Here is a 19,404-nt window from a genome sequence, read left to right as displayed (position 1 = left end):
AAGTTCTTTATAGATCTTGGATACCAGCCCTTTACCTGTTATGTCATTTGCAAATATCTTCTCCCATTCTGTAGGTTGTCTTTAGTTTTGTTGACTGTTTCCCTTGTGGTGCAGAAGATTTTTATCTTGATGAAGTCACAATAGTTCATTTTTGCTTTTGTTTCCCTTGCCTTTAGAGACATGTCTTACAAGAAGTTGTGCAGCCGAGGTCAAAGAGGTTACTGCCTGTGTTCTTCTCTAGGATTTTGATGGATTCCTGTCTCACATTGGGGTCTTTCATCCATTTTGAGTTTATCTTTGTGTATGGTGTAAGAGAATGGTCCAGTCTCATTGGCAAAGAAATCAAACTCTCACTCTTTGCAGATAACATGATATTTTATGTGGAAAACCCAAAAGACTCCACCCCAAAATCGCCAGAACTCATACAGCAATTCACAACGTGGCAGGATACAAAATCAATGCACAGAAATCAGTGGCATTCCTATACACAAACAATGTGACTGAAGAAAGAGAAATTAAGGAATTGATCCCATTCACAATTGCACCAAAAACCATAAGATACCTAGGAATAAACCTAACCAAAGAGATAAAGGACCTGTATTCTAGAAACTACAAAACACTTATGAAAGAAATTGAGGAATACATAGAAAGATGGAAAAACTCTCTATGCTCATGGATTGGAAGAATAAACATTGTTAAAATGCCTATGTTGCCCAGAGCAATCTACACATTCAAAGCAATCCCCATCAAAATACCACTGACATTTTTTGCAGAGCTGGAATAAACAATCCTAAAATTTGTATGGAATCAGAAAAGACCCCGGATAGCCAGGGAAATGTTGAAAAAGAAACCAAAGTTGGTGGCATCACAATGCCTGACTTCAAGCTGTATTATAAAGCTGTGATCATCAAGACAGCATGGTACTGGCACAAAAACAGACACATAGACCAATGGAACAGAACAGAGAACCCAGAAATGGACCCTCAACTCTATGGTCAACTAACCTTCGACAAAGCAGGAAAGAATATCCAATGGAAAAATGACAGTCTCTGTATCTAAAATTCTTTATTCAAATAGAATTCCAGTATGTAACTGAGTAAATGACTGAAGCCAGGGTGCGGAGCTCAGATCCCTGCCAATCCGCCTTCTTCCCTCTCCCAGAGAGCACTGCAGAGCCCCTTTCCAGACTTTGGATATCACAGCTTTACTCTGACACTAGAAGTTTGCAGATGAGGAGGCATGATCCCAGAGTGACAAAGTGACTTAACCAAGTCCCTGACCCTAAAGATTGCTTCTGAGTTCTTTTCATTCAAATGAAAGCAGCAGAAAATGCTCAACCAGTAGACCAAACATATGTGATGGGGCAAGGCAGGATGCAACCATATACTTAGAGGACAGCTCTGCTCAGAAAAAGAAACTAAGGGAGCCACATACCCAATTCCTTCACTGACACTCTTCCCAGAGCTGCTAAGAATCTTTTCAGTCTTACATGGAAAGTCTTCATGTCCATAAGAAACTGGCTGTTTAAAAGTCAAAAGGATGAATGAATTCAAGACAGGTGACTGACTGAGGCTTGGGAACTCTTAAAACTATTACAGCTACATAGGGACCCAGTCACTAAACTGAAGTCTGGGAAGCAGACATGTCTTAATCTAGGAATTCTTGAATTAGGATCCCCAGAGCTCCAAGGAGTATAACTTAAGGAATCTGCAAATACTGATGGGAAAAATACTTCTTTGTTCACTAATTACTAACTGAAATTTAGCATTTTCTTAGATTATAAATGTAGATAACAGAGCATAGTCATGTTAGCAGTACACATGAGTCTCTCAAAAATAGAATCACAGATATTTTCATATCACATTATGAAAACTATAGTAGATATCTCAAAATATTGTCTATGCTGATCATCAATGGAAATTATGACACTATGAAGCCCACTGCTAGATCTTAATTATTTAATGTGATCATTAAAAATGCCTCATGTGCTGGGTGTTATACGCAAACAATGAATCATGGAACACTACATCAAAAACTAATGATGTACTAGATGGTGACTACATAACATAATAAAAAAAAAAAAGCATGAGACTTAAAAAAAAAGATATAGTAATAACAATAAAAAAATTAGAAAAAAGAAAAGAACATAGGAATGGTACAGAAAAAAAATGCCTCATGTATTACTATATTAAATTTTTAAAATATTCATGTAAATGTATTTTAATATAATCACACTTATTTAAAATAGTATGCATTCCTGGTGTTTAAAAAAGAAAGAAAAAGACTTAGGGAAGTATATACACTTGTTTCCAATACACTCATTATTCAAGGAATACTAAAAGTAAATATGCATGTTGAACACTAATAAGTCATTTCTTTATCCCAAATCTTAACCATTTCAGGTTTTAACCAATCGTGATGCAAATTCTGTTTTTGCCAGGTGACATTTTATCAGACATTTTGCCAGTTGCTACAATGAGTAAAACCACCACCACCACCCAAGTACAGGCTTCCACAAACCTGAATCTTAAGAAAAACCCATGCCAGAGGTGTGAGAGAAAGGGTGGATAATCATAAATCTGATTGTTCCATCCGTGGGTTAGACCGCAAGAACTCTGATGCCAAAGACAACAAGACAAACTTACAAGGGTTTTCCCAACAAGAAGCCTTAACCCCAAAGGTAGGTTACCCAGGGTAAAAATATCATAAAATTCAAAATCTCTTGTAAATTTGCTAGTTTTATTTTTCTCTGGCATTTAAGTTGCATGCATTTGTGTGAACTATGGTTATACATGTTAGGCACAGAGCAAAGAAATAAGATTTACACATTTTGAAGCACAGCACTGCAAAAATAAGTTACATTTTCTACATTCAAACTCCTTCCTTTAGTTTTGCCTGCTTCAATCTCATCCTCACCTCTATTCCCATATTCTGTATTCCCCTACCTGTCTTCTTGCATTCACGTGAGTTGGCCCTTCTTGTCTCCTTCCCATGAGGCTACTATTCCTTAGATTTTTGTGTTTTCTTCTTACTTGTCATGATCATTTTTATCACCATCTTCTGTTTCCTCTCATCTTTCCTGCTAACCTTTCCTGTGTTTCCCCGCTTTCCCCTTATATCATGCTCTCAGCCTATTGCTTCCCTCTCCCTAAAACCAACTAGCAGATGTTCTTTCTGAATACTTTCTTGAGGCATTAGTCAACCCCCGGACCTGGAACTGTCCTGGCAAGCTTTTTCTTGTGTATTTAGCAAGAGTGGGGCCCATTCCCTGATTACACACCCACCCACCCACCCACCCACACACACACACACACACACACTCACACCCCTTCATCGTGGACCCAGTTCATCTTCAGTAGATATTATATGAGGAGCCATCAGTACCATGTTCATCACACAGAGATAGGAAAACAACCCATCGATTTCTCACATTTCCCTATGGCCCATACCACAGGGCCAAGACACAGACAAAATATATGACAAAATTAACAAAATACTTTACCCATACTGAGCATGAATGAATTAACAACACACAATAATTTTATAAGCATAAGATATAAGTAGTTCCAAAGCTATTTGTAATTAAGATCTTCCTCTAAAAATTCACAGAGTGCTTCTCCACGTTAGTGAAATGAAATTATGGAGGCTGATGTCTCTGCTGGTCATGTCAATGCTTAACACCTGTTGGGAACCAAAGGAAAAGGAGTGGGCATCCGGTGATTGAAATTTCCTGCACTCATACAAATCAGATACAAGCCAAAGGTCCACATGCACTCTGCTGCTTTCACAATTCATTGCCTAGCTGTAAGGCAGCCCTCAAGTTTTCAGGTGAGGAGGCTGTTTTTTGATTCCTTAGAGTACAAAGCTTGTTCAGTGATAGAGAAAAGACAACAGGCCCTAAATAATGCAATCGCAACCACTGCAGAGAAACAACTGCACAGAAAATTGGAGAAGATGTCTTCATTTCCAATCCTCAGAACTCTCCTTTGACTTCCTCCTTTTCCTGTTCCCTCATAGTGACTTGGTGATTGCCCAGTGAAAGTTCAACAGTTCAGCTTTTTTTCTAGGCAAATGCTTTCCATAAAATGTCACTGCGGGTGGCCATCACATCAGCTAGTGTGACAGTGCAGGAGTCGGTCAGCAACAAAATTGGGCAAAGTCCTTTAGGAGCTCTTGGTAAAGTTGGGGAAGTTGGTTGACAAGAAAGCCACAAATATGAGGAAACGAGTTAAAAAAAATACATAACTGAAAGAGAACTTTTGTTTCAGGCCTTATAATCAGAAAGAATTATGAAAGAAAAACAGTCAGGGAAAAAGGAAGAAGCAAGCACACCCAGAAAGATCTGTTTACCACGAGGATAGGTGTTGGAAATGCCACACTGCATTGATCCCAAGGGGCAGGATTTTCCACATTTAACATCCACGAAATCAGAATGTGTCTTGCAGTCAACAGCCTTAGAATTACTGTGAGCCAAGCAGCATTCATGACAATTGCTATTGTCTGTGCATGCATGAACTTCATTGCTGTTATTGGTATTATGAATGGATAGACTACAAACCACTTAAGGATTATTTTAGGAAAGAATAGGAATCCTGGCTGATAGTAAGATCAAAAAAGTGCTAGGATGAAAACTTGTATAAAGCATTTGCTACATTTGAGAAAATCCCATGATGCTAGTGAAAGAATATTTATGAAATGATATATCACCAATGCCTCTGATAGCACAGAGGAAATAGCTTAGCCCATTCATGCCACATATTTCTCTTTTAAATAATAATAAATAAAATAATTTATAATATTTACATAAAATTTTGAATAATAAAAGAAAAATCTGTGATACGAATTGGTTAAGGCATTTCTTTCTTTCTTAAAAAAAAGATTTTATTTATTTATTAGAGAGAGAGAGAGAATGAGAGAGAGAGCACGAGCAGGGGGAGGGGGAGAGACAAAGGGAGAAGCAGACTCCTTGCTGTGCAGGGAGCCCGACATGTGGCCTAGGACCCTGGGATCATAACCTGAGCAGATGCTTAACCCACTGAACCACCCAAGTGGTTTTTGAAATTATGGAGGCACTTCTAATATTTTTTTCACATTCAGAGTCTACCTCATCTAAATTATTTTGATGCAGATTTATCAATGTTCATATGTCTCTACCCAATATTTTCCTCTGTATTATCACTAACATTGAAATGATATAAATCTTCATTTAAAGAAAGCTTGCAAAGCTCTCTGTGTTGAAAGTAGAAATTTTAAATGCTATGAAGCATTGTATCATACTTTGTAATCCTTTTTTCCTTCTTTGTGGCACATGGAATAATGGGGCAACTTTAACTGATGGTGTCATATTTGATGGAATATGGTAGTTTGAGCTGTTTGGGAAGTAGATCTCTGAGGCGAGGTGAAGGAGTAAAGACAAAGTTTTATATAAATTTGCAGACAAGAAAAAGCAAGGATCCAGACCCTCAATTCCAAATGATGATAAGTCAGGAATTTTCCCTTCATCTCCATGCTGTCCACTGTTGGCACACTGAACACAGAGAGCTTCCTGAAGTGCTCTGCAGGAAAAGCTATCATTTGGAAGGGAGGTGGCCAGAAACTGCCCTAGCACTGGACCGGTAAATACCACCGGGACTTTTCACTGGTCACAAACCTGTATCACAGGGTCGTTAGTGAAGTTTGGCGTTATCACCATGCTGCTCACTGAGATGCTGACACTGGAAATGGGAACACTGCCCACTCCCCAGATCTCAACGTAGCCCAGTTTCAGTGGGTTTGAATCAGTGATGTATTTGTTGAAAATTATATGACTCTGCATCATGTTCTATCAATTGGAGATAAAAAGAAACCGGGGGGGGGGGGAAACATAAACAAAATCCATTTAAATTTTCCCAAACTTTTTAGACACAAATGCAGATCATGAAGTAAGACAATATGAGAGTCACCATCTTGTGCACTTGAATAATGCAGACCATGATTTCATCCCTCTATCTCCTGCTTCCAACTATCATCCAATTTTGCATTGGCTAAGCACCGGCAGTGTCTCTAGACTCACCCTGAACTCTAAGGAGACAAAGAGTCTCAGGTATCAGGAACCTTCTGTTCTACATGTAGAGATGTCACTGTGCAGACCATTCCAAGGCAACACAGGAACAAGGGCTAGATAACATAAAAACAATCTGTCTGTCTGCACCTTGGTGAACTGGAAGAAATTACTGATGAAATATAAATTGGTTTAATCACAGAAAACTTCCAGAGAGCATACTAAATTTCCTTCTGAAGTCTACAGGAAGGGAAGGATGCAAATTAACAAGAAGGGCAGGGAAGGGATTCTCGGCGGTACTTTATGCCCTTACGATATCCAGCATCTAACTAAGCCAACAGAACTCTGTTCTCCCTTCATAGTATCAGTCACACTCACCTGGTTGGCAGAAAAGTTGGCCAGGTAATAGAGTCCTTTTCCATAAGTATCTGCAAACAAGCAACAAGGTAAGCGTGATCTGGAGCTGTGTTCTGAAATTCCAGTTGCTTACTTGTTGAGAAAGTAGGGGTGATTTTTATTTTTCATTTCACTTTTCTTCTTTACAGAGTTTTGTGAGATCAGTCAGACTTTGCCCCCAAACTCCATTTACACAAAATGTTTGAAATGGGTGTGTACAGATGCATCTGTCTAACAGAGTCACCTCATAGAATGCATTTTCCTGACACCACTCTTAATCCGCTTCTCTTTCTCATGGTCTACCATTCCCAACATCTTCCTAGTCACCTCAGAACTTCTAGATTCCTACTGCTAGAGGCACACATATGTGTGCAAACGTGCATGTACACCCAAATCACAAACATCAACACTGGTGTCTTGGTCAGCTTATTTTGAGAGGTATGAGGCACCTTTTTTAAAGGCAATCTCCAGAGACCATGGAAAACCATAGAAAAGACTTCTTTGTCCTTTATCCTTAATGTCTAGCATAGGCATCCCCACCCTACCTCCTACCTTTGGGGCTTGCTCACTCTTCCCCATATTCTATCTCTTTCTAATTTGCTTACCACTCAATCAGAGGGCATTGGCTATCCTCTAGAGCTGTGCTGGCCAAGATAGCAGCCACTAGCAATATGTATCTATTTAAATTACAATTAATTACAATTAAAAATTCAGTTTCTCAGATGTACTTGTCACATTTCAAATATGCAATAGTCTCATAGGCCAATGGCTACCATATTGGGCAACACAGATATAGTCTATTTCCAACACTGCACTGGACAGCATTGGCTTAGACATAGCTAATGGAATGTAAGCCTTCCTCCCAAGAGTTTACCAGTTCCTGTAAACTCCTAGTGGAAAATCCCCTCAAGTAAATAGCACAGATGACAGAGGCATTGCCTTTCTTATTGGGACAGTAAACCATGTGATTAGAGAATGTGCCCTTGAACATAAAGCATATGGAAGTATATATCAGGTGGCTACTAAGAAACTTTCCCATTGGCTTCTGTGCTGCTGTCTCACACAGTGAATTAGTATAGTTGGGTAATGGTGAGAGATTCAGAGCTACGTTTCATTTGCATGAGGCATAAGGATCATATACAATAGGTATTGTGCACTTGAAATAACAATTGGCTATGTTTAAGAATGCAGAACTGTTTTAATGTGGAAAAGATAAAAAGCAGGCCTGTCCCTTAGTCAGTGGTATTGACACAAATCCAGGGCAACCCTACTCACCAATGCTTTGCCCATCATCCCAGAAGAGCCAGCCATTAGCAGTCCCCTCATCATCCAAGGCAACCTTGAAGCCTATGAATTTCTGACGGCTGCAATGAGGTAGGAAAGATCAATTAGCTAAAAACAAAACCACTACCACAAACCAAGGGTTTTCATAGAAACATAACGGAAGTGCTTCATGGTATAAAGACTGGGTACTAGGATTCAAGAGACTTGTGATCTAGTTCTAGTTCTGATTTCAGGTCAGGAATGAATGAATGAATGGATGAATGAATGAATTAGGAGAATTTTCCTTTAAGGCTCTGCAGGTCTATAAGTGCTCTAAAAGTATTATAAGAAACTACAAGCAAACTCACTGGTTCTGTGAGAAAAATCCTGATGTGATCTTTCTTTTTTCATGACCTAATTTCCTAAGCACGTGTAGAGTGAGCTTTGTTTACAAATGTCCGAAGTTCTTCAGTTTTTAACTGAATTTTTTGAATCAAATGAGTATGGCTCTAAGAATTTTAGTTGGACATCAGACAGACATGGATTTTAGTCCCTGCTCAACTACTTACGACCACTTGAAGACTCTTTGCTTGTCTGTGAAATGGGGATAATTATATTTACATCACAGAGTTTATTTTTCCCTTTTGTTAAGAAAAATAAATAATTTCCAAATAGAAACCTCCATATTAGTATAGTTCTAGGCACACAGCAAGCATTCACTTGATGTTAGCTATTATTAATTATTATATAGACTTAGGTCTAGAATTCTAAAGTCCTGTATGTGAGGAATCTCAGCCTCAAGCATCAATTGCAATGCAGCTTACACAATTTTTCAGCAATGGTTTTCTTAGCAGAGTCAATTAAGATCCAGAGAGTCTTCTAAAACTAGTATGAATTGAGTTGCTCCTTGTTTGACTTCCATTTCAAGTGTGATCAATTAGACCTATCATCTCACCCACTTAAATCTAAAATCTGTTAATAACTGTTCAAAGAGCGCAAAGTCTGAAAAAGTTTAAAACACAAACAAGCCAACAAACAAAAATCTGTAGTAAAATTCCTTCGGGGTCTGAGGGCTCTGCTTACAAATTGGCAGGCTTCATCAGGATCTGAGCTAACTGGCAGGTAAAGGAGAAGCCTTGTCCCTTGTCATTCACCTTAAGTGGGTGTTCTGTGCGGGCTCTTGCCAGGGCAGGATGTAGCCCCCATGGACATGAAGATTAATGTGGTCAAGAGGGGCCGCCAAGGACCTCCACTCTCCCCTTGCTCCAATGTCCACACCCTGTGGGCCAGAAGAAGGTAAGACAGGATGAGAACACACCTCACTGAACAACGCATTTACTAGACACCTTGTCCGCTCTTCTGGACTTGGTGCCCGTCCATGACCCCTCAGCACACAGCTGTTATTACACGTCTCCACGCTCACTCAGCTACTGTGTGGACTCTCACGATGCTGCTACAACATCATGTCAGCACCCCTTGTCTTCTGGGGTTTCTACTGTACATACTACATGAGATCGTAGTGTGGCTCTCAGCCTACCCTCATTCTACATCCTGTTTCTGTGTCAGAGAGCAGTGCTGCAGGTTGAGCAAGCCTTTTCTTTATTCCTTGTTGCCTCATGATACACACCCTGCAATGGCATTTCTAGACCTTCTCTCACTTTGTCTCTGCTCCGTCTCCTTTCACTGCCCCCATTCCCCACTCCCACCAACTTCACTAAAGCCTTGACTCCTACTTGACAGAAAGAATAAAAATGAGCTGACTTACTTTACAAATCCTTATCTTTAACTCACTACAACTTCCTTTATGTTTAACATCTTTCTCTTGCCTCCTGTGTGACAGTTTCTAAGAAACCAGCCTTCCACATTTCTTCAACCCAAGGCAGGGCTTCCTAGCTCCAGCAGTGTGGACATTTGGGACCAGATAATTCTTTGTCATGGGGGCTGTCCTGTGTTTTTGGGATGCTCACCCATGCCTATGCCCTAGATGCCGGTAGCACCTCCCCCGGCCTTGCCCACCACATGTGACAACCAAAAAGTCTCCAGACATTGCCAAATGTCTCCTGGTAGGCTAAATTCACCCATTTGATAATCGCTACTTTAAAGGGAAGGAGGAAAGCTACCATAACATTCCTCTACTTTGGTCCCTTATGTTCATCTTGGCCACAGTCTGCCTGTATGAACCGTAGGGGTGGGTGGTCAGAAGGAAGCCCAGTGACTGTTGCCACACTCCCTGGGGTGGACTCTGCTTCATGGGCCTGCCTCAGGACTCCAAAGTCGAGTGAACTCCAAAAACCGGTGAACGAACGCCAACGAGATCAAGAAGTGAATATTACCAGCCCCCCAGAAGACTCTCTCATTCTCTCTCATAATAATCACCACACTGAAGGCAGCTACTATTCTGCCGTCTATCACTTTTGCCTGTTTTTGAACTTATACGTCATACATGTTTTAACTTTGTTGTTTCAGGCTACTTGCACTCAATATTATGTTTGTGATGTTCATCATTTTTACTTGTGTAGCAATAGTTCAGTACTTACATTAATCTATAATATTAGTTTTAAAAAATAGAATACAACCTATTTATCTACTTTACTGTTGATGGACTGTCAGTGGGACTGGGTGCTGATCAAACCTTTTTGGAAAGCAATCTGGCTAATATCTGTCAAATGTTTAAATCCAGGAAATTCTACCAACAAAAGCTTATACAGAGATAAACATAAAATGGTGTTTCCTGCAGCCTTGTACCATGACATATAAAAAGAAAACAGGCAAACCTAAATCTTAAATGTCCATCACAGAAGTGGTTTGCTAAATAATTCTATACAATGGAATATAATACAGTTGCTAAAAAAAAAAAAAATGGGAAGAGCTTCAAGTTCAAAGAGTTCAAGTTCAAAGTTCTTTGATATACAAAGATCTTCAAGATATATTATTAAGTGAATTAACCAAGGAGCCTAATAGTATGTACAGCAAGATACTATTTGTGTAAATAAAAAAGAATACACATATGCTAATCTATGCACAAATTTTTATCAGCAAAAGTATGTAACAGACTGCTAACAGGGACTGAGAGATAGGGAACATGGTGAATTTTACTTTCCTTTCCATTTTCCAATGCTTGTCCTTCTGGATTTTTACCAGAGGAGATCGCTCTACTTTTCTAATGTATTTTTGACACATTATATATCTTTCATGGTACCTTTTCAATCTTACAGTCCCCCTGGTGTCTTCCATCCTTTAACCAGTACATCTGTATCTCTTCTTCTTCTAAATTTTGACACCATGTTTTAATATTCCACAGTATTCCTTATACTGAATAATGAAATTGTTCCTTTTCACATGATCAGATGGTAGACTAGGTCTCATGCTGTAGGTATATCTTCTAGAACTAGAATCGGCAAACTTTATCTAAAAAGGACCAGATAGTAAATATTTTAGGCTTTGCAGGCCAGATGGCCTCTGGTGAAACTACTCCACTCTGCTGTTGTATTGTGAGCACAGCTGTTGTTAACAATAAGTAAACAAATGCTCATGACTGTGTTCCAATAAAACTTTATTTATAAAAAACATATGAATCCGACGTGGCTGTGGGTGATAGTTTGACAACCTCTGTTCTTGTACAAAAATAGGTACCCAAACATGTGAAAATTAATCAAGGAGTCACTACTCCACTAATCCCAACCACGGAATCTTCATTTCAATTTAACAGCAAGACTTAATTGTTTTCTAAATGGCTTGCTCCATCAACTTGAGGCTTCCTACGTGATTTTTTTTTTCTTTCCTTCCTCAACCAAAGCTCTTCTGTTTAAAAACCATGTATAAAATCAGCAATCTTCAGGACACTTTTCTTTACAAGCCCTCTCGCTTCCCTTTCTTTCATGTAGTGCACGCAATTATGGACATAAGCATTAGTGTTCACGACATGCAGATATCAGCTCCAGGTTCGATGGCGAACTCTATGGGGAAACTGTTGCAGTATTCCAACACCCGGAGTTCAGAAAGGTAGCCTGCACCTGGGCCAGGATGGGACAAGAGTGAGACAAGTGAGGTGCCCAGGGGGCATAGTTTAAGGCAGTGCTCACTCTCAGGGTCACGCAAATGCCAGCTCAGGCCCAGGAAGGAGTACCTCTTTAAACTGCATGCCCAGGCACCTCACTTACTGCACCCTAGTGCTGGCCCTGCTCCAGGGAATCTCAGTGTACTCAGAATCATTGACTGGGAGTGAATGGAGCAGTCAACATGCAAATTCAGGAACAAGGCTAGGTAACTTAAAAACAGTTGGCTGCCCCCTCCTGGAAAGCTCTGGTTGGGAAGCACATAGCAGAGTTTTAACGAGAGCCTCCAGAGGACAGATCCAGCCCAGCAAAAATAAAAGGGGTGGGGGGATGGAAAGAAGAAGGTGCCAGGGAAGGACTCAGGGCTCCCTGAGACAGAGGAGGAACAAGATTTCCATTGTCCCTGTCTGGTTTTCACCTAATCCCATCGCAAACCCACTGACTGAAAGGGCCAGAGTATGCTCTGCTTCTTGTCCTCCTTTTCCTGTATTTCTCCTTTTCCTGTATTTCGAGTCCTCTGCTTTGCTCTCCTCAGAAAAGTCGGAAGAGTAGGTTTGGTTATAGGGAGAGGAAATACCTCCTTTGATTCTTCCTCAAGAATCAAAGCCTGACTTGTGTCCCTATAAGAGTACGTGGCCCTGAGGTTGCTTTGAAAGGCCCTGTTTTTCCAGCTGAGTCTCTGGGGCTCAGACTAGACTAGAATGTTCTAGGACAGAGAATGATGATTCGTCTTGCATTTCGAAATGCACTTGTGTTGCTCCGGCACACAAGGGTTGGGTCTCATACCTCCGAGTGCATTTTACACACCGCCTAAGACCAGGCTTACCTCAGGAGATTACATTTAACATCTCCTCCTGGAGCATCTGTGCTATAAAAGGAGATATTTAATAAAAAGACAGAGAGGAAAGGCCCCTCTACATATGAACTTACAGTCTCGTGAGGGATGATATGAACAAAAACTCTAGTTTACTATACAATTTCAAGTGTTTACTGGTGTTGCCATTATACGCCATTGTGAAAGATAAAAACTAACACATACATAACACTCACAAAATATGTTATTTTATAACAATTCTGTGAGGGAAGTGCTCTTATCCTACTTAGAGGTGAATAAACTTAAGGCTATAAGGTTAAAATGACTTGTCTAAGATCACACATCAAATGAGTCACAGTGCCAGAACCTGACCAGTGGGGTGTCAGATTTGGAAGCCCGTGCACACCACCATTTTCCCAAGTTGTATAAATCATCAGAAAAACTTACCGTGTAGTAATCATACCAGCGGGCTCTAGGGAAATACGCAGTGACATTTCTGGCATTCTAAAATTAAACACAAACAAGGCTTGGGAGGTAGGCTCTTCTATCCAGGGCAGTGTAACCAATTTGTACAGTAAAAGAGCCAAAACAGTAGTATCGGCCTTGGACCCACATGCTCATCTTTTTAGAGGCCAGCAATGTTAGGGAAGCCTTTCTTCCCTACCCTTTTGGCAAATGGAAGATTTGCCTACCCAAAAGTAATGGTTTCCCTAAAGCCCTTTGGGATCAGGACTTTGGGGGGAAAAAAAAATCATCATTTGCTTATAGACTCACCCCCTCTCTAAAGAGACAGACTCAGGTTGGGTCTGGAGCAGAGGAAAATTTTGCAGATTTTATGGCGCCAGTACCTCAGGGATTATGATTAGTGCAGTAAGTTTTGGAGAGGATGCAATTAGCTGGTATTTTAATCAGAAGCCTATACATCAACAGAAAGAGTGAAGAAATGGATTTTCCTGCATGAGAACATATTATAGAAGGAGGGGAAGTGCTAGCCAGAAACAAGATTATACACATTGGTATAAACAATCCTGTAAAATTTGTTTCTGACCCATACTCCTTATTTTAGTTAATAAAGAAATTATTCTATCTTGAAATATAAGGTTCTTTCCTTCTTGATTATCCTACGAATCAGAATTTGTTATGCTGATTTTAAAGATGAGGGAGCAGAGGACCAGAGCACCTAAGTGACAGACTTCAGCTCAGAGGGAGAGGAAGAGACAGAAGTAGAGTAAGAGATCACATCCCAGGATCCCCAGCAGACCAGGCCTCTTCTGCTACCTCTAGGCCCCGGGCCTCATAGCTCTAATTCTCTCTTCATCAGAGGCCTCCATACTCACAGGCTCCAGGACAGGGCTGACCAGGAAGGCTGGGCCCAGCAGAAACTGGCCGTCTACATCCCAGGTCACCCGGTCTGACAAAAATCTGTAAAGAGAAACCAAGGTACCACAATCAGGACCCCAACAGGGCCTGAGGCCCAGACTCTGAAAAAACTCCTCGAGTTCAGACCAAAGTCAGAAATCCAGCTGCATTCTAGGCCTTCCTTTAACTCTTTCCCTAGGTCTCCTTTGATCAGATACATACTTCCTTTCTGTCTGTCATGTTCTTCAAACCCCAGAAATGGTTGGATTTAGAGATGTTCTCACCTATACATATCTTCATGTTTCTTAACCATGGCATGTTTTAAATGCGAGAATGGCCTTCAGCCCTCATCTCCATCCTTCACATCTGGCCTCGTTTTGTGACCTGAGCTGCTACAAAAGATCAGCAGCTCTTCATATGCCCAATTTAGGAAGAAAGTATTCCGTGCTATATTGTAATCAATTTGAATTTTTTTCATTCAGTAGCCTTTTATCGAGGACCTAGGACATGACTGACGCTGTGCTAAAAGGAGTTATAACATATGGTCTGTGCCCAGAAAGCTTCTGGCAAAGGGCAATCATGTCTTTAATTTAATTTGGAAGTACTTTTTTTTTTTCAAAAGCCATCACACAGAACGATATTATCCCTTAGTCATTGGGATCACAGCTAGACACTCACTCATGGAAAAGAGGCCGCACGACAGTGCTGCCCTCCGTGTGGGCCATGTGCATCAGGGTGTAGAGATACGGCAACAGGGTGTATCTGGTCAGCAGCACACTTTTGGAGATATTCACAAACGCAGCATCCCAGGACACAGGGTCTTGTCTCTAAAGGAGAAAAGAAGAGTATTCAGAGCTTACCTCAGGGACCTGGAAACTTAAGGAAGTCACTGAATTCTTATTACAAACGAAGATCATGCATAGCTAAACCAGAGTTGATTATAAATGAGCCTGAGAATATTCTTAATATACTGAAAGTCACTCAAGCTTTCCCAAGACAGCTGATGAAATTTCTCCATAAGACATTCTTTTTGGGATATATTTGATACAACACAGCCTAAACAAACAAAAGAATCTAAAGAACACTGAGGAATCTGGTCCACTGAAACATGAGAAACTTTTCATGTACCTGTTAGCCATGGGTATGTCTTCTTGGAAAAATGTCTATGTGGTTCATCTACCCATTTTTAAATCAGATTGTGGGTTTTTGCTATTGCTTTGAATGAGTGCCTTATATATTTTGGATATTAACTCCTTATCAGATAGATAGATAGATAGATGATAGATAGATAGATGATAGATAGATAGATAGATAGATAATTTGGTTTGCAAATATTTTCTCCCATTCCATAGGTTGCCTTTTCATTTTGTTAATAGTTTCTTTTTTTTCATTATGTTCAATTAGCCAATTATAGTTAATTGTTTCTTTTGCTGTGCAGAAGCTTTTGAGTTTGATGTAGTCCTACTTACTTATTTTTACTTTCGTTATTTGTGCTTCTGGTGTCATAACCAAAAAAATCATTGACAAGAACAATGTCAAGGGGCTTTTCCCCTGTTTTCCTCTAGAATTTTTACAGTTTCAAGTCCTACATTTAAATGACTAATCATTTTGAGTTAATTTTTGTGAGTGGTGTAAGACGGGGCTCCTATTTCATTCTTTGGCATGTGATTATCCAGTTTCCCAACAGTATTTATTGAAGAGACTCTTCTCTCCATTGAGTATTCTTGGCTCCCTTGTCAAATGTTAGTTCATAGTATATGCAAAGGTTTATTTCTGTGCTTTTGGTTCTGTTCCATTGATCTATTTTTAGGCCACTAACATACTATTTTGATTACTATAACTTTGTAATATAGTTTGAAATCAGGAAGCATGATACCTCCAGCTTTGTTTTTCTTTCTCAGGATTGCCTTAGCTCTTTGGGGTCTTTTGTAGTTTCATATGAATTTTAGGATTGTTTTTTCTATTTCTGTGAAAAATGCTATTGGAATTTTGATATTGATTGCATTGAACCTTTAAATGGTTTGGGGATAGTATGGACATTGTAACAATGTTAATTCTAATCCATGAACATGGAATATCTTCCCATTTGTTTGTGTATTCTTCAATTTCTTTCACGTTATGTCCTATAGTTTTCATCATATAGATCTTTCACCTCCTTGGTTAAATTTATTACTAAGTATCTTATTGATTTTTGATGCTACTATGAGTGGCATTGCTTTATTTCTTTTTCAGATATCTTGCTGTCAGTGTACAGAAACACAACTTATGCCTGTATGTTGATTTTGTATTCTGCAACTTTACTGAATTGATTCAGTCTAGTAATTTTTTTTTTAAAGATTTTATTTATTTATTTGAGACAGAGAGAATGAGAGACAGACAGCATGAGAGGGAGGAGGGTCAGAGGGAGAAGCAGACTCCCCGCCGAGCAGGGAGCCCGATGCGGGACTCGATCCCAGGACTCCAGGATCATGACCTGAGCCGAAGGCAGTCGCTTAACCAACTGAGCCACCCAGGCGCCCCAAGTCTAGTAATTTTTTATGATATCTTTAGGATTTTCTATATATAAGGTCATATGAACTGTAAACAGAGACAATTTTACTTCCTTTCTGATTTAAATGCCTTTCATTTCTTTTTCTTGCCCGACTGTTCTGGCTAGGACTTCCAGTACTATGTTAAACAGGAGTAGTGAGAGTGGGCACTTGTCTTACGTCTCATCTTAGAGGAAATACTTTCAAGCTTCCACCTTTGAGCATGATATTAGCTGTGGACTTGTCGTATATGGCCTTTATAATATTGAGGTACATTCCTTCTATCCTCAATTTGTCGAGAGTTTTCATCATGGAAGGAGGCTATGTTTTGTCAATTTTTTTTCTGCACATACAAGATTATCATATGATTTTTATCTTTCATTCTATTAATGTAGTGTACCACACTTATTTATTTGTGTATGTTGAATCATCCTCACATCTAAAGTCAAATCTCACTTGATCATGGTGTATGATTTTTTTCAATGTGTTGAATTTAGTGCTAATATTTGATTGCAAATTTTTTGATCTATATTCACAATATTCACAAGGGATACTGATCTCTAGTTTCCTTGTAGGGTCCTTATTTGGCTTTAGTATCAGGGTAATACTGATCTTGTGAAATAAGCTTGGGAGTGCTCCCTCCCCTTCAACTTTTTGGAAGTGTTTAAGGAGGTCTTGGTGTTGATTCTTTTCAAATTTTTGGTACAATTCACCAGGGAAAACATCTGGTCCTGGGCTTTTCTTTGTTGGGGAATTTTTGATTACTAGTTCAATCTCCTTATTCAGTTTTTATCTGTTAGACTTTTCTATTTCTTCATGTTTCAGTCTTGGTAGGTTGTATGTTCCTAGGAATTTCTTCCTTTCTTCTAGGTTGTCCAATTTGTTAGTTTATAATTGTAGTCTCTTGTGATCCTTTGCATTTCTGTGGTATCGGTTCTAATGTCTCCCTTTTTCATTTATATGAGCCTTCTCTCTTTCTTCCTTAGCAAATCTAACTAAAGGTTTGTTAATTTTGTTTATCTATTCAAAGAACCAGCTCTTAGTTTATTGATCTTTCTGTTGTTTTTCTGGTCTCTACGTCATTTATTTCTCCTCTGATCTTTGTTATTTCCTTTCTTTTGCTTACTCTGGGCTTACTTTGTTCTTCTTTTGCTAGTTCCTTGAGGTGTAAGGTTGGGTTGTTTATTTGAGATCTTTTGTTCTTTCTCTCTTTTTTATAATGTAGGTGTTTATCACTATAAACTTCCCGTTAGAAATGCTTTCACTGCATCCCATAAGTTTTGGTATGTTGTGTTTCCATTTTTATCTGTTTCAAGATTTTTTTTTTTTATTTTTCTCTCAATTTCATCTTTGACCCATGGGTTATTTAACTTCCACATATTTGTGAGTTTTCCAGTTTTCCTCCTATTATTGGTTTCCAGTTTCCAAAGAAGACATACAAATCGCCAAAAGCTACATGAAAAGATGCTCAACATCACTCATCATCAGGGAAATGCACATCAAAACCACAATGAGATATCACCTCACATCTATTAGAGAGCAGAACGGTGGTTATCAGGGGCTGGGAGATGGGAGAAATGGGGAAGTATCAGTCAAAGGGTACAAACTTCCAGTTACAAGATGAATATGTTCTGATAATCGAATGCACAGCGTGGTGACTATAGTTAACAATACTATATTATATACTTGAAAGTTGGTAAAAGAGTAAATACTAAATGTTCTCATCACAAAAAAGGAATGGCAATTATGTGAGGTGACAGAGGTGTTAACTAATCCTGCTGTGGTAATCATTTCACAATTCATAAATGTATCAAATAAAAGAACAAGAAACATGTGGTTTGATGGTTTTGAAGACGTCACAGAGAATATAGCTCAAATTTGGAGGTTGTATTCCTAGTGACACAACACTTTTGAGCTATAAGCTAACATCCTACCCTGGTCCCAATGGTGTTGTGGTTCCTCGAAAAGGGGTAAAAGGCCCCCAGTTGCATCCAGCGAATACACATCTCATATTCAGCATCTTGAAAGAACCCACAAATATCTGCTCCTGTCTGAAACGAGGTAGAATAAAACAAACCTGTTAGTGATTTCTGAAAGATGTCACTACATGCTTGGGGATTAGAAGTGACCCAAAAGACACTTACATAAGATATGCCAAAGAGGCTGAATTCCATCATGCCTGCAACGAGAACATAGCTGTGTCAGAGGCGGCCTTGTGATCTGCCTCCTCCTCCCTCAAGAATCCTTTATCGAGGGTCCTGATCCCCTCCCCCCAGAAGAGGCCCCTAAGGAGAAGCCCACACACCAATGATAGACTTCTTCAGCTGGTCCCAGGCAGCTGTGTTGTCACCCAGCCAGTGGCCTCCCCAGCGGCCAGAAGAGGGGAACGTGGAGCAGGTGATGACAATGCCTCTCTGTCCCGTCACCTCCTGCACAGCTCTGGTTGGAAGGCAACAAGCAGGTGATTGGGGACAGATCAGGGGCAGAAAGGCCACAGAGCTTCTCCTCCCAGAGTTTCGGAGCCTAAGGCATGGCAACAAAATGTCTCCTGCATTATTTGAGGAAATATGGAAATCTGAGCCATAATGAAGTCCCCACTGACTGACCATACGCGATAGAGATGATAGTAACAGTTATGCCTTAACCTAGTGTTTCACAGTGCTTTACAACGAACTTTGTAATAAACCTACTGGATCACCTAAAAATAATGACTAATCACTAAGTCTTACCACTTCTTTACTAAGTACTAAGTTTTTATATTTGGGGAGAAAGAAGGTGAATTTCTTTATAAGGCCTTCCTTAAGATAACTCTTATTATTCATTAAGCTCACAAAATGGGACAGCACTAATTCAGCAGAACATCAGTTGGCTCTCCAACAAGAAAGGAAGGAAGGAAAGAAGGAAGGAAAGGAAAGGAAAGGAAAGGAAAGGAAAGGAAAGGAAAGGAAA

General features: G+C 39.7%; 1 protein-coding gene across 1 annotated transcript in view; it reads right to left on the bottom strand.

The window, feature by feature from the left end:
• Window positions 1-3,603: 3,603 nt before the first annotated feature.
• Window positions 3,604-19,404, bottom strand: part of MGAM (maltase-glucoamylase) — a 66,652-nt gene continuing 50,851 nt past the window's right edge. Inside the window, exons 37-47 of the mRNA XM_021692831.1 lie at window positions 18,761-18,894; window positions 18,600-18,634; window positions 18,390-18,506; window positions 14,606-14,754; window positions 13,906-13,990; window positions 13,016-13,072; window positions 8,854-8,978; window positions 7,712-7,800; window positions 6,419-6,468; window positions 5,651-5,821; window positions 3,604-3,681 (exon numbers count right to left, since the gene is read on the bottom strand). Of these exons, the coding sequence (XP_021548506.1) occupies window positions 3,604-3,681; window positions 5,651-5,821; window positions 6,419-6,468; window positions 7,712-7,800; window positions 8,854-8,978; window positions 13,016-13,072; window positions 13,906-13,990; window positions 14,606-14,754; window positions 18,390-18,506; window positions 18,600-18,634; window positions 18,761-18,894 (1,090 nt within the window). The remainder of the gene's footprint in view (window positions 3,682-5,650; window positions 5,822-6,418; window positions 6,469-7,711; window positions 7,801-8,853; window positions 8,979-13,015; window positions 13,073-13,905; window positions 13,991-14,605; window positions 14,755-18,389; window positions 18,507-18,599; window positions 18,635-18,760; window positions 18,895-19,404) is intronic.

This window comes from Neomonachus schauinslandi, chromosome 12, assembly GCF_002201575.2.
Source record: "Neomonachus schauinslandi chromosome 12, ASM220157v2, whole genome shotgun sequence".
Classification (NCBI taxonomy): Eukaryota; Metazoa; Chordata; class Mammalia; order Carnivora; family Phocidae; genus Neomonachus; species Neomonachus schauinslandi.
Note: the sequence above shows the minus strand (reverse complement) of the source record. Positions and strands in the feature narration are given on the sequence as shown.